Source organism: Podarcis filfolensis (genome assembly GCF_964270895.1).
Source record: "Podarcis filfolensis genome assembly, chromosome: 6".
Classification (NCBI taxonomy): domain Eukaryota; kingdom Metazoa; phylum Chordata; class Lepidosauria; order Squamata; family Lacertidae; genus Podarcis; species Podarcis filfolensis.
Window position 1 is genome coordinate 60,895,077 of NC_139609.1, and position 11,851 is coordinate 60,906,927.

At 40.6% G+C, this 11,851-nt stretch overlaps 1 protein-coding gene across 9 annotated transcripts in view; it reads left to right on the top strand.

Annotated features, from left to right (window-relative positions):
• The window catches only part of PFKFB2 (6-phosphofructo-2-kinase/fructose-2,6-biphosphatase 2), a 38,778-nt gene extending 27,462 nt beyond the window's left edge, over positions 1-11,316 (top strand). For 6 of the 9 annotated variants that reach the window (XM_083617489.1, XM_083617493.1, XM_083617490.1 and 3 more), the window contains 2 exons: positions 702-4,370; positions 4,520-6,496. In XM_083617489.1, the coding sequence (XP_083473615.1) occupies positions 702-728 (27 nt within the window). In that variant the 3' untranslated portion in view covers positions 729-4,370; positions 4,520-6,496. Of the gene's footprint in view, positions 1-701; positions 4,371-4,519; positions 6,497-8,259; positions 9,034-9,214 lie in introns of those variants that run through there. The other 3 variants (XM_083617491.1, XM_083617495.1, XM_083617487.1) reach the window with 1 other exon arrangement.
• Positions 11,317-11,851: the final 535 nt, after the last annotated feature.

The window sequence follows — 11,851 nt, forward strand, 5'->3', positions numbered from 1 at the left end:
AGTAAATATAATGAGGAGGTGTAGGTTATGACCATGAATTAATGAGAGAATGAGAGATAACAGAAGAGTAAATAAATATAAGTGGAAGAAATAAGAAAGGAAATTAAGAACACAGGAGAAGTTCAGAGATAGGTAGGAAGTCACAGAGGCTCCTATACCCCTGTATCTGACTTATACCCATGTATAAGCTCTGTCATACTCAATGAGACTTATTTGTGAGCAGACATGCATAGGACAGTGTTGTAAATGTGAGTCATAAGCCATATGAGGAGACAGACTTTCTGTCATAGAATGTTGCATGAAAGAATTCATCTGTTAACAGTTTGTGAACATTCTACATCACATTGCTGCAGCCAATTGCTATTGGACATGCTTAACAAATCATCTAGCAATTGTGAATTGGTTATTGCATATTTGCTCACACACACACACACACACACTTTGTAAAAGAATCCCCTGTCTTTTCTTGGTAAGGAAGGTAGTCAGATCAGATCTGATTCTGCTCTTGCAGTGCTTGTGTGCTGCAGTCCTCCTGAAATGTCATGCCTTAACAGTGCCAGCTAGATGTGTCTAGCACACCTAGACATTGTCAGTTGTCCCTGAGAAGCAGAATACAAAGAGTTGGAAAATACTATGCTGTCTCTTTCTCACATTATAATGTGAGAGGATATGTCAATGGCATGTTATTTCCCTCTCTACAGGGAGAAATCAGACGCAATCATCTGTGAGCCCCTGGTCTCGCTACCACCAAGTGAGATTGTCCCATGAAGGAGGCATTTGCTGCAAACCTGCACAGAATGGCCAGTCTCTTAAATTTCCTTCCCCTTCTATTGCTCTGCAACTATGCTGGTCTGCATTCCCCTTTGCAGCATTACTAAATGTAACTGTGGCAAGTCTCTCTTTGATATCTTAGCTTTTTCCATTTTGTGTGTGGACCTCACCTGTATTAATATTTGTAAATCTGTGGTTATTTTTGTAACATTCCCCAATAGCTGTGATCGTCCTGTACAATTGTGTGTGTGGAAGAGAGAGAGGGATGTTGTGTATTTCTGTTTGTGGTATTTTTGCTTTGTGGAGTTAGATTTCTGCCCTGCATGTAATGGTGATTGTGACAGCTGCCTTGCAACACATGTGGGAGTCGCTTTTCCTTGCCATTTATGGAATGCATTTTTTCCTAGAAACCACAATCCATTTGTGGTCCCTAGCTGCTTTATGGGAGTGATTTAATAATAGAGATATTTTTTTTGTTAAATATTTGCTGCATATTAGGAAATAGATGCAGGGATATGTGATTCAGGGTCTGGAATGCACTTTCGATACTTGGCACTGTTCCCGTACTTTGCCTTAATGGGAACACTCCCAAAGAAAGATTATTTGCCTGCACAATGTGCTTTATTGTTTGCTGAAAATGTTTCAGTTTTGTCCCTGGCTGTCCTGGAAACCTTTTCATAGGTTCCCATACCCTAGTGCTTGCATTTTCCCATAATTGCAATCTTGTTGGTGTATGTTTTGTAAAATGATAATAGTAATAATAATCTTGGTAAATGCTACATTTGTGAACTTTCAATAATCCACCCCCTGATAAACTTGATTCACTTTGCTGGAGGGAAAGAGAAGGCAACAGGGTGGGTCTCCTTGGTTCAAGGATTGTGAAATGCAGCCAGGTTTTGATGAATGACTGAATATTTTAAATTGGAAATTTGTTCCATTATTTTTAAACGGCTTGATTAATAAAGGAATAAGAGGGTGGGGCAGTGATGAGGGAAAATGAGAGCATGAGACTTCTGCCCAGACCAGCCACATAAAGTAAGGATGGGCAAGCTGTAGTCCATCAGATGTTACTGGATTTCAGCTCCTATAACCCCTGGTCCTGCTGGCTCTGAGACTGATGGGAGTTGGAGTGGGGGGGAAACCCACAGTTTTTGTTTGCCTCCAGACTGTCAGTATTTTGCAGGAGGGCTTCAAGCTCATACTAAAGTTAGGTTTGCACAATTAAAGTGGATTAAAGTTGCCCTGGTGCAAAAATCTACTTAAAAACAACAACCAACCCCACAGACTTTCTGTGGTTAGAATAATGACAGTGGATGTATCCTGGTTTCTGCTTCCTGATACACAATCAAAATGCGTAGACGTGCTTTCATCCACTGTACCTGCTTTTTACAGTTTTAAGCACTTGGAAAAAGACAGAACCACTAAGAGAGTGATGAAACTCTCCTAGAACAAAAGAATTAGTGGACTGCATACTTGAATGATGGTCACTTTCAGAGTAAACCCTCAGAATAAATTATATTCTCCAAATACACAAGCCTATAATTACATAGTAGACATCTAAAACATACAATTCCTGTTATGGTAGCTCTACGCAAAGCCCTTTAGAGCCTTGGGACAGCCCTAAGAGGCAAAGGTACGATTGCCATATTTCAAAAAGTGGCACAAAATTGTTGAAATCTCATAACAAAAAAAAGTTAAAATTTTCTTTAAAAACTAAACTTCCAATATGCATACAGATTTTCCAAGCCATTTCTGCATTTTCTGTTCAAACACAGTTTCAAACAGCCAAATCATGGCTGTGTCAGGGAAATTCCGGACATATGGCAACCGCAGGCATAGGTGAGGAGTTTGATATCTTACATTTTGATGTATACTGTTAACTTTTAAACCACCACCCTTTAAGGAATTCCCCAGTAAAGGTACTAGACTGTATCTTGATGGTTTTTGCAGGGAAATCTCCACAAACTGCCACCTTACAGTTTACCCAGTCATGGATATGTACATGCTTAGTATGGAACCCGTTACCATACTTATTATTAGTTGTTTTTATTAAATTTGTCAGTTGCTTTATCTTGCCCAAGGCAACCCAAAGCAACTTATAAACAAACAGACAATAAATACCACATTGATACATTAATACAAAGAGTGATGGGAATACATTAAAAACATTTGTAAAAGGCCACAGATGGTAAAAGGCCAATAGCCTAGTTATAGAGAAACATTTTTGCTTCTCACCAAAAGTTAAATAATGATGGCACCAGGCAAGCCTCCCTGGGGAGAGCATTCCACAAATGGGGAGCCACTGCAGAAAAGGCTCGTTCTCATGTTGCCACCCTCTGGGCCACTTGTGGAGGGGGTACATGAAGGAAGAGCTCAGGTAATGAGTGCAGGGTTCAGGTCAGTTCATATGGGGAAATGTGGTCCTTGAGGTATTGCTGTCCTGAGTCATTTAAGGCTTTATAAGTCCAAACTGGGACACGGGTGGCGCTGTGGGTTAAACCACAGAGCCTAGGACTTGCCGATCAGAAGGTTGGCGGTTCGAATCCCCTCGACCGGGTGAGCTCCCGTTGCTCGGTCCCTGCTCCTGCCAACCTAGCAGTTCGAAAGCACGTCAAAGTGCAAGTAGATAAATAGGTACCGCTCCGGCGGGAAGGTAAGCGGCATTTCTTTGCACTGCTCTGGTTCACTAGAAGCAGCTTAGTCATGCTGGCCACATGACCCGGAAGCTGTACGCCGGCTCCCTCGGCCAATAAAGCGAGATGAGCGCCGCAACCCCAGAGTCAGCCACGACTGGACCTAATGGTGAGGAGTCCCTTTACCTTTAAGTCCAAACTAGCACTTTGAATTGGGTAGCTGGATGTAATGCTGTCATCACAGCATGCTTAATTCCAAATTAATTAAGCCCTGTATAACATATCTAGGTTTTGCTTTCAGAGGCAAAAATGCATTAGCCTGCTCATCTTAGGCTAATGAACACATAAAGGAAGTAAAAGAGAGTGGGGAGCACATACTCTTTGGGAATCTGAGCCAAGACACCCACACTTGCACAATTTTTTACCCCTAGTGCTATACATTCAATTGCTGTTGTCTGTAGCTGAGTGGCCTTAAATTATTCTTTTTACTGGTAGCTCATCATACAAAGCCAGTTTTCATGTAGACGTTACAAATGGAAAGGTAACTAGTTGCTAGTACTGAAACACCATGTTCAGAATGGACTAGTAGGGGTTTGTGAATGGCATTCTATCGTCATGTAAGACAAAGCTGTAGCAAAACCAATATAAGCGTGCATTGTGATTTTTCTGGTTTTTCCTGAGCAGTTATCTTAACACTAATGCAAGCTTAGCAGGCATAGAAGTAGTTTGTGCACAGACACACAAAAGATACCCAGACTACTGTTTCAACTAACTCCCAACTTTGAGAGATGACCTCAAAAAGTGATCATGTAGTTTAGCTTCTTATCTAGGACTTTATTCTGTATTACCCTTACAGAGCAACCCCAACCCTGGGTCATCCAGGCCTGGGGGCACTCAGAGTGTCAGAGCCACTACTGCATTCAAAGCAACATCAGCTCCTACCAGTCAGGAAAGGGGAGAGACCCAGTGGCGTAGCGTGGGTTGTCAGCACCCGGGGCAAGGCAAGTAATTTGCACCCCCTAACCCATGGATTTGCGCCCCCTAACCCTAACCCCAGATGTTGCGCCCGGTGCGGCCGGCCCCCCCTGCACCCCCCACACTACGCCACTGGAGAGACCAACTTTTTTTTAAAGGAGCACCACCAGCACAAGCCAGCTCCTTTGGCGGGCACAGTGAGGTCTTATGTGGTGGCGGAGCCTCCCCACCAACACCAGAGCCTGATGGAGGGACACCTCTGGCATCCTAATCGCCTCTAGTTCTATGGATCAGGGGTTAGAATTGCTCCCTTAATCTAGAAGTTCATATGCTAGACTTCAGTAGTTTTAGTCTGCAACATATGACCCAAGATTAATTCTTTTAAAAATTCTATGTGATACTTTGTTGTGGTAAGGACGCATAAATGTGCAGGCAACCGGAGAAACACTCACAGCCACTTTGCTCTTCCCCAGTCTTTTGAATGCGGCTCATGGCTAAAGCACATGGTTAGTGGGATGAGAGCTTAACCACTAGAAAATCAGGGCTGTAGAAGATAGGAGAGACAATTTTATGACTAGGCTGGTTAAGCTGGGTTCTCCATCAGTCTGCACACCCAAGCCAAAACACATTAGACTTCAATTAGTTCATTTCAGCAAATTCATTTCCTAGCATGTTTGGACATCTCTTTTTTTTCCTGTAGTCTCTTGCTCAGAGATCTCTGATGGTTCTTTAAACCTTTATTAGAAGTATGGAATTAGGAGTAAGTTTGATTGATTTATTCTTCATTTGATAATTTGTGGTCAGCATTTTCAGAGATGAATCACCGTCCTGTGTTTCTTAGAACAAATGAATGTGTTTCAAGTTAGAGGGCAATGTGCCTTGTTTTCCTTGGCTCTCTAATGGTGAACTTGAAATAATAGTGAAATCATAATAAATATTATGTGTTTATTTATATGTACACTGTAAGCAATTTGACTTTTACCAAAGCTGCAATAATGCACAAGCTTAAATAATGATCTCCTGTATGTGTAAATATGAATGTTTTGCATATGGTCAAAGGTAACTTTATAAAGATGGCATCAGAGCACTGTGGAGGTCTCTCTCAGCACGTGTGCACACGCACACGCACACACACACGTGTAATTCATTTTGCCCATCTGTTTCTTTTATAAACCTCAAAATTTTCCAAGTGCCAGAACAAGGATGTTATCATATAGAAGATGACTTTTTGCTGCAACAACTTTGTTATACATTCAGTGGAATTTTTTTTAATTGTATAATTGAAGGCTAATGCACATAGAACTGTTTTGCTGTGCAATTTATGGTTTTGACACATGTATGCTACCTTCCATAGGCAGGAGCAACTGGATAATCAAGGATGCATTGCTTATGCTGGCTCAAATGCAGGAGGGCTCCATTATTACTGTATTGCCCCATCATTCCAGATTATCGACTAAGCAGGGACATACAAATGAGACCATTATTACACTCCATGGGAATCCAAATACTAATGCTGTTAATTGTGGCTTAAATTAAGACCAAGGCCTAGAACCACTATTAAGTTGCATTGCCCAGGAAACAACTCAAATTTAGAGATGCACCATGGCTTTATGTGGTGGTGCATTTGTAACTATAGCCATATTTATGTTCATGTTGCTGTCGTGTGAATGAAAGCACTCAGGTAGATAATGATATTTTTCATCCTATATAATTGTAAGTTAAAATACTGCACATTGTTTCATTTTTCTACATAATAGTTTCATTTAAGCAAAAATTTACTGCCCAATTACCTACGAGAGATTTATTAGATCTTATATCTCAATCATGTCTGCTCTGTATGCATATCTTCTTGGTTTATTTCATTTAATTTGCGGGTGTGTATATGTGCAATTATGCTGTGTGAATGTATACTTCTAAAAAGCATCAAACTGCCAGTTGTTGACTTTCTGTGCAGAAATAAGTAGAAGTCATAAAACCAGCAGGTTTTTTTCCATAAAGGTTGGCAGTTTTAGCCTGGAAGCCTGAATATCAATATTGTAATGAGTCATCTTAAATAATTGTATTAGCATTGTGAACTTTCTTGTGGACCAGGTAAATAAAATTTCACCCACTGCAAACCACCATGCTGCAATGCTTTTCTTTCTCATTACTTTGTGCTGGCACTCTTTTCAAAATCAGTAACAATTTGTAAAGGTGGAGGCAAAAATGCACTTTCTCAATTGTGTGGAGCTCAGGCAGATGTAAAGGGTAAGTGGTTGCTTTGCACATTGTGGCTGGAATCCAAACACTCACATCCATGTGCAGGTGGAAAGCACTTGTATGGGGAAGGACCAGCCAGTGGTAGGGCTCCAGACTTTAGAAGAGCTTCTTGGGAGAGCATTGTAAGGGAGAACTTGAAATCACCATGCTTTATGGAAGGTTGACCTTTGGGTCCCACTCTACATCTTATGCATACCTGTATAAATGTGACAGATATGTTTGCAGACATTGCACAATCATCAGAGAGCTATGACTGGCCACAGCCACTTTCAGTTTTCAGACTGAAACCTAGCATCTCTTAACCCTGGACAGGTCTTTGAGCATTTAAAAGAGGTGTATGAAAGACACAAAAAAATATATTCTGATGTGAACCATACCCTAAAGCAGCCTTCCCCTAGCTTAGTGTCTTCCAGATGTTTTGCACCACAATTCCCACTAGTCCCAGCACAGGGTTGGAGAAGGCTGCCCTAGAAATAAAAGTGCTTTTTGGTGTCAAGGCCTGAAATACAAAATAAGGTTTAAAGAACTCTTGAATCAAGCATTGTTTGTTTTTATTCCTGTGTTCATTTCATCAATGTCCATTAAAAAAAATGTGCCAGTGACAGGTCGCTTAAGCTCAACTTTGTGAGTATTTGCAAGTATTTACATTTAATAATCATATATGACCAACTATGAATGCATGAAATACATATTATAAAGAACGATTTTGCAGATGAAGTTATCGGACACCTCCACAAAAGTTGTCTTTGAGCAAGTTTTACTCAAAAGTAAATCCATCTGAGTTGAATGGGGATATCTCATAAATGTGCTATGGACTGCAGCTTTAATTGGTTTGAATGCACTTCAAAATGCAAAATTAACAAATGTGATGAGCAATGCAAAATTATTTTTTGAGCATGTGTGGAATTCATTGCAGTCAGATTTGTTATACGTACTCACTTGAATTCCATATGAACCCTGATTAAAATTATTATATGGAAAGATAATAACACAGGATATAGGTGTGACAAGGACAGACAGTGGACTTCCCTAATTCTGTAGTAGTCAAAGAGAAGAAAACTCTGTAGAATTCATTTGCAAAATTTCTGCAGATCAGTGTGTTTCAAGCCAGATTGATGATTGCAAATGGATTTGTGTGCCTTTTTAAATAATAGATCTGTTTGTTTGTTTTTAATCATAGTTTGGAAAATGACAAGTTAAAGTTTTTTTAATCTACAATACCAATTAGCCATTTTGGGGAGGAAATAAAGGCATGTGTTACAAGTTAAAGATGGTCAAGGGCTGAGTTAGGCTAGAGTAGCATAACAAACATACCTACAGATGCTGAGAGAAGGGGTGGTCCTATGAACTTGGCAGCTAGATGAGTATATTGAATGAGGTTTTGAAGGTGGAGATGCCATGAAGACTTAATCATTCTAGAAGTAGAGCACAATTTTGTACTGTTTGTGAAACATTAATTCCAGTGATTTTATGTGGTCCAACATTATACATTTAACATGCATTTAATTAATCTTACAGTTAATTAAAAAGTGAACAGAAATATTGAGAATGGCAATGTGGAATTCCTTTAGGATCTAAATGTTCATAGTTTTGACTTTTGCATTTGGTTTCTCCTTTCCAGAGAACAGCTGGCATAGCACTGTAGAAGCATTCCGCTTGTGTGATGGGAAATCGTCACGGAGGCCTCAGAAAATAAGCCACCTGGGACTGCAACCCCTTGCACTTGATCAACATCCTGAGTGTTAAATGTAGTTGTTGTCTCAGGAGACTAAAGCATGGTGGACTAGCTAGGTTTCTGGACCAATGACAAGTTCTCTTAATATCTCTAAAAATGGTAGTGCTGAAAATCTGCTTTGTGAAAAATACACTACTCAACATCTAAATCAGGCATAGGCAAACTTGGCCCTCCAGATGTTTTGGGACTACAACTCCCATCATCCCTAGCTAACAGGACCAGTGGTCAGGGGTGGTGGGAATTGTAGTCCCAAAACATCTGGAGGGCCGAGTTTGGTTGTGCCTGATCTAAATACTAGAGCAGGTGTGGGGAACCTTTGGTTTTACAGATGTTGTTGAACTCCCATTATCCTGATCATTGGCCATGCTTACGAGGGGCTAAGGGGATTTGTAGTTCAGGAATGTCTGGAGAGCCAGATATTCACCATACCTGCTCTAGAGCAAACTCATTTTGAACCTCTCAAGCTCTGGTGATGCACTTTTAGATCTTCGAGAAATCATGTATCTTTAAGACATATTTGCCATTCAAATTTAAATCACTTTCAAATCTATTTAAATCACCCAGTTCCTGACAAGGTAAGCTCTGAGAAATGTAGTTCATGATGGTCACTATGAGCACAGGATGTTGGACAAGATGGGCCTTTGGCCTGATCCAGGAACAGTGGCGTAGCGTGGGGGGTGTAGGGGGGGCCGGCCGCACCGGGCGCAACATCTGGGGGGGCGCACTCGCACTCACAGCTCTCTGCCCCTACCTGGCTCGAGTGCTAAAATCCACGGGTTAGTGGGCGCAAATTACTTGCCTTGCCCTGGGTGCTGACAACCCACGCCACGCCACTGTCCAGGAAGCTGTTCTTATGTGTTATGTTTCTTGTCTGCTATCATCACAACCATAACCCGTGTTTTGTCTGCCCAATCTAAATTGCATTGTTAATACTTAGGAAGATTATTCCTTGTAGAAGAGATCCTGAGAGGAGTCTTCTGCCTACATATCAGGCATGAAGACATGATGAATTTTCTTAAATATGTGACATTGAAACACTGACAGTACTGCCACAAAGTCCAAGCAAAATCTAGTTGTTTTTCTCATTTGGTTCTGTGGGAACTCTGAAATGTTTCTGGAGCTTTTTTTCATAGACATTCAATCATGGGGAGATATGATATCTTAGCTTTTCAGTGCCCATTCCAAAAATAGACACAGCTTAATGAAATTGCTAGCATTAAGGTTTCCAAGAGCACAGGCAAGATTCATTTGGCTATGGAAGATCCATTTTCATGGCTTGGATTAATAGAAATAACGAGAGATAACAGACTCTAAAATGACACTTTCTTGCTAACCATCCTGAAACATCTGTCTTTCACTGTTGGTAGACATACTACTAAAGATGGGCCATTGGCTTGAGAAAGTCAGGCAATTCTTATTAAATACTAATAATTTATTTTAATGTATAACCATTTGAATATATGCTATGGGTACACTAATTTCACAGTGTTTCAGGTTTACCTATGGGAAATATTAGTTATATCCAATGGCGTCCATCAATGTTGATGAAATACTCTTTGATCTAATGGAGGTTTCCATCAAGAGAATGGGAGGGTGATTTTTTTGCCGATTCTCCTTCTCTCCTGCAGTCCCAACGCTATTCCAAGGAGTCCCCCAACCTTCTGTAGCAGATTTTGAGGGTCAGATCCAAGAAAATACTTAATGCAACTCACTGTTGAACTGGAACTTACTCCCACAGGAGGCAGGGATGCCTACCAACTTGGATGGCTTTAGAAGAGGATTGGGCAAATTCATGGGGAGATCAACGACTACTAGGCACAATGGCATTTTCCATCTGCACTGTCAGATGAAGTATGCCTCTAAATGTCAGCTGCTGGAAATGGCAAGTGAGCAGATTGCCGTTCTGCTTGTGTTCTGCCTGCCTTCAGGCATCTCTTGGCCACTGTGAGAACAGGACACTGGAATACATGGGCTAGTGGCCTGATGCAGCAGGCTTTTCTTAAGTTCTTAAGGCAAGCCATGGCATAGCTACAGAATGGCCAGGGAGGAGCAAAGTCAGTGCCCACCATGTCTCTCAGAGCCCACACATTCATACCCAGGCATAGTTTGGCATAGTGTAATTTGCAGGGCAGGGCATTGTAGGTTCAGAAGTTCATTCAGGCATTATTGTGTGTCTTTTTTTCTGAATCCTGAACAGAATGGAGAGAAATCTACCGTATATGCAGTAAGTTTGAGCTTTCCAAACTGTGTGTCACGACACATTAGTGTGCCAGTGTGTCGCGCTTCTCTCGGGGCTGGAAAGGGGTTAGTTTAATCTCCGGTTTGCCAGCAAATTACTGTGTCTCAAAATGATGCATGTCTAAAAAGTGTGTCACCAACATGAAAAGTTTGGAAAGCTCTGTGTTACATAATGGATTGATAGCATACTTTTTATTTCTGCTGATTGAGCCCACTAAAAAGGGTTTAGTGTAATCATTCCTATTATTAATATTATTAATTTATTTATGCTCTGCCTTTTTTCCTGGCGGGTCTCAAGATGGCTTACAGATAAAAATAAGAATTACTTTCCTACTCTAATCCTTGTTTACTCAGAAGTACCCTATTCAATATGAGTTATTCCCAGGTAGGTATGCATGGGATTGCAGACTTACTGTTACTCTTGATGTTTATAAAGAAAATATATAGGGGACAGTTCCACAAAATTAAGCAATTTCCATAGAATATATTTAAGCATACCATAACCACATTCCAATGTGATGCTACCGAAGTACACAATCCTGCTTACAATTAGGATAAATATGTTGCCATAGAATTAATATACTACCTATTGCCTCTACGCACAATATACTGCTGTATCTTTTGCACAGTTTTATGAGGGAATGTTTTTGATAATGACTCCCTGCTTGCATCAAGAGGTAAATAATAAATATGTTTTAAATGCCAGGACATATGAATGTGACTGCTTATTAATGAGCAGTTTGATCCTAATTGACTAAAATCACTGCTGTAATATAATAATCTTCTTAATGCTGGGGGTTGTTTCTGCCACAAACAGCCTGCGTTGACCAAGATGCTTTCTGGTCAGGGATGTCTGAAATTTCCTTTTGTATATCTAAAACTAGTGTTGTGAGTAATGTGCTGTTGCCTTAGATTCAGAATACAAATATGTGTTTTAAAAGCACAGACATTAGTAGGTAATCATTCAAGTGCAATCCTATGCTGATTTTGGTTCATTACAATGGTACCCATGCTCAGTGCCTCAATAATAAAACAAATCATTATGACATCTGATAATCATTCAGTAGATACATACTGCAGACCCTCCAAGTGTCCATATTTTCCAGGGACAGTTCCAGATTTACAGAGGCCGTCCCAGTTTCTGATTTGATCCCGGAATGTCCCGCTTTTCCTTAGAACATCCCTATTTTCATCGGAGAAATGTTGGAGGGTATGGAGTTATGTGACCCCCGAGACAAGC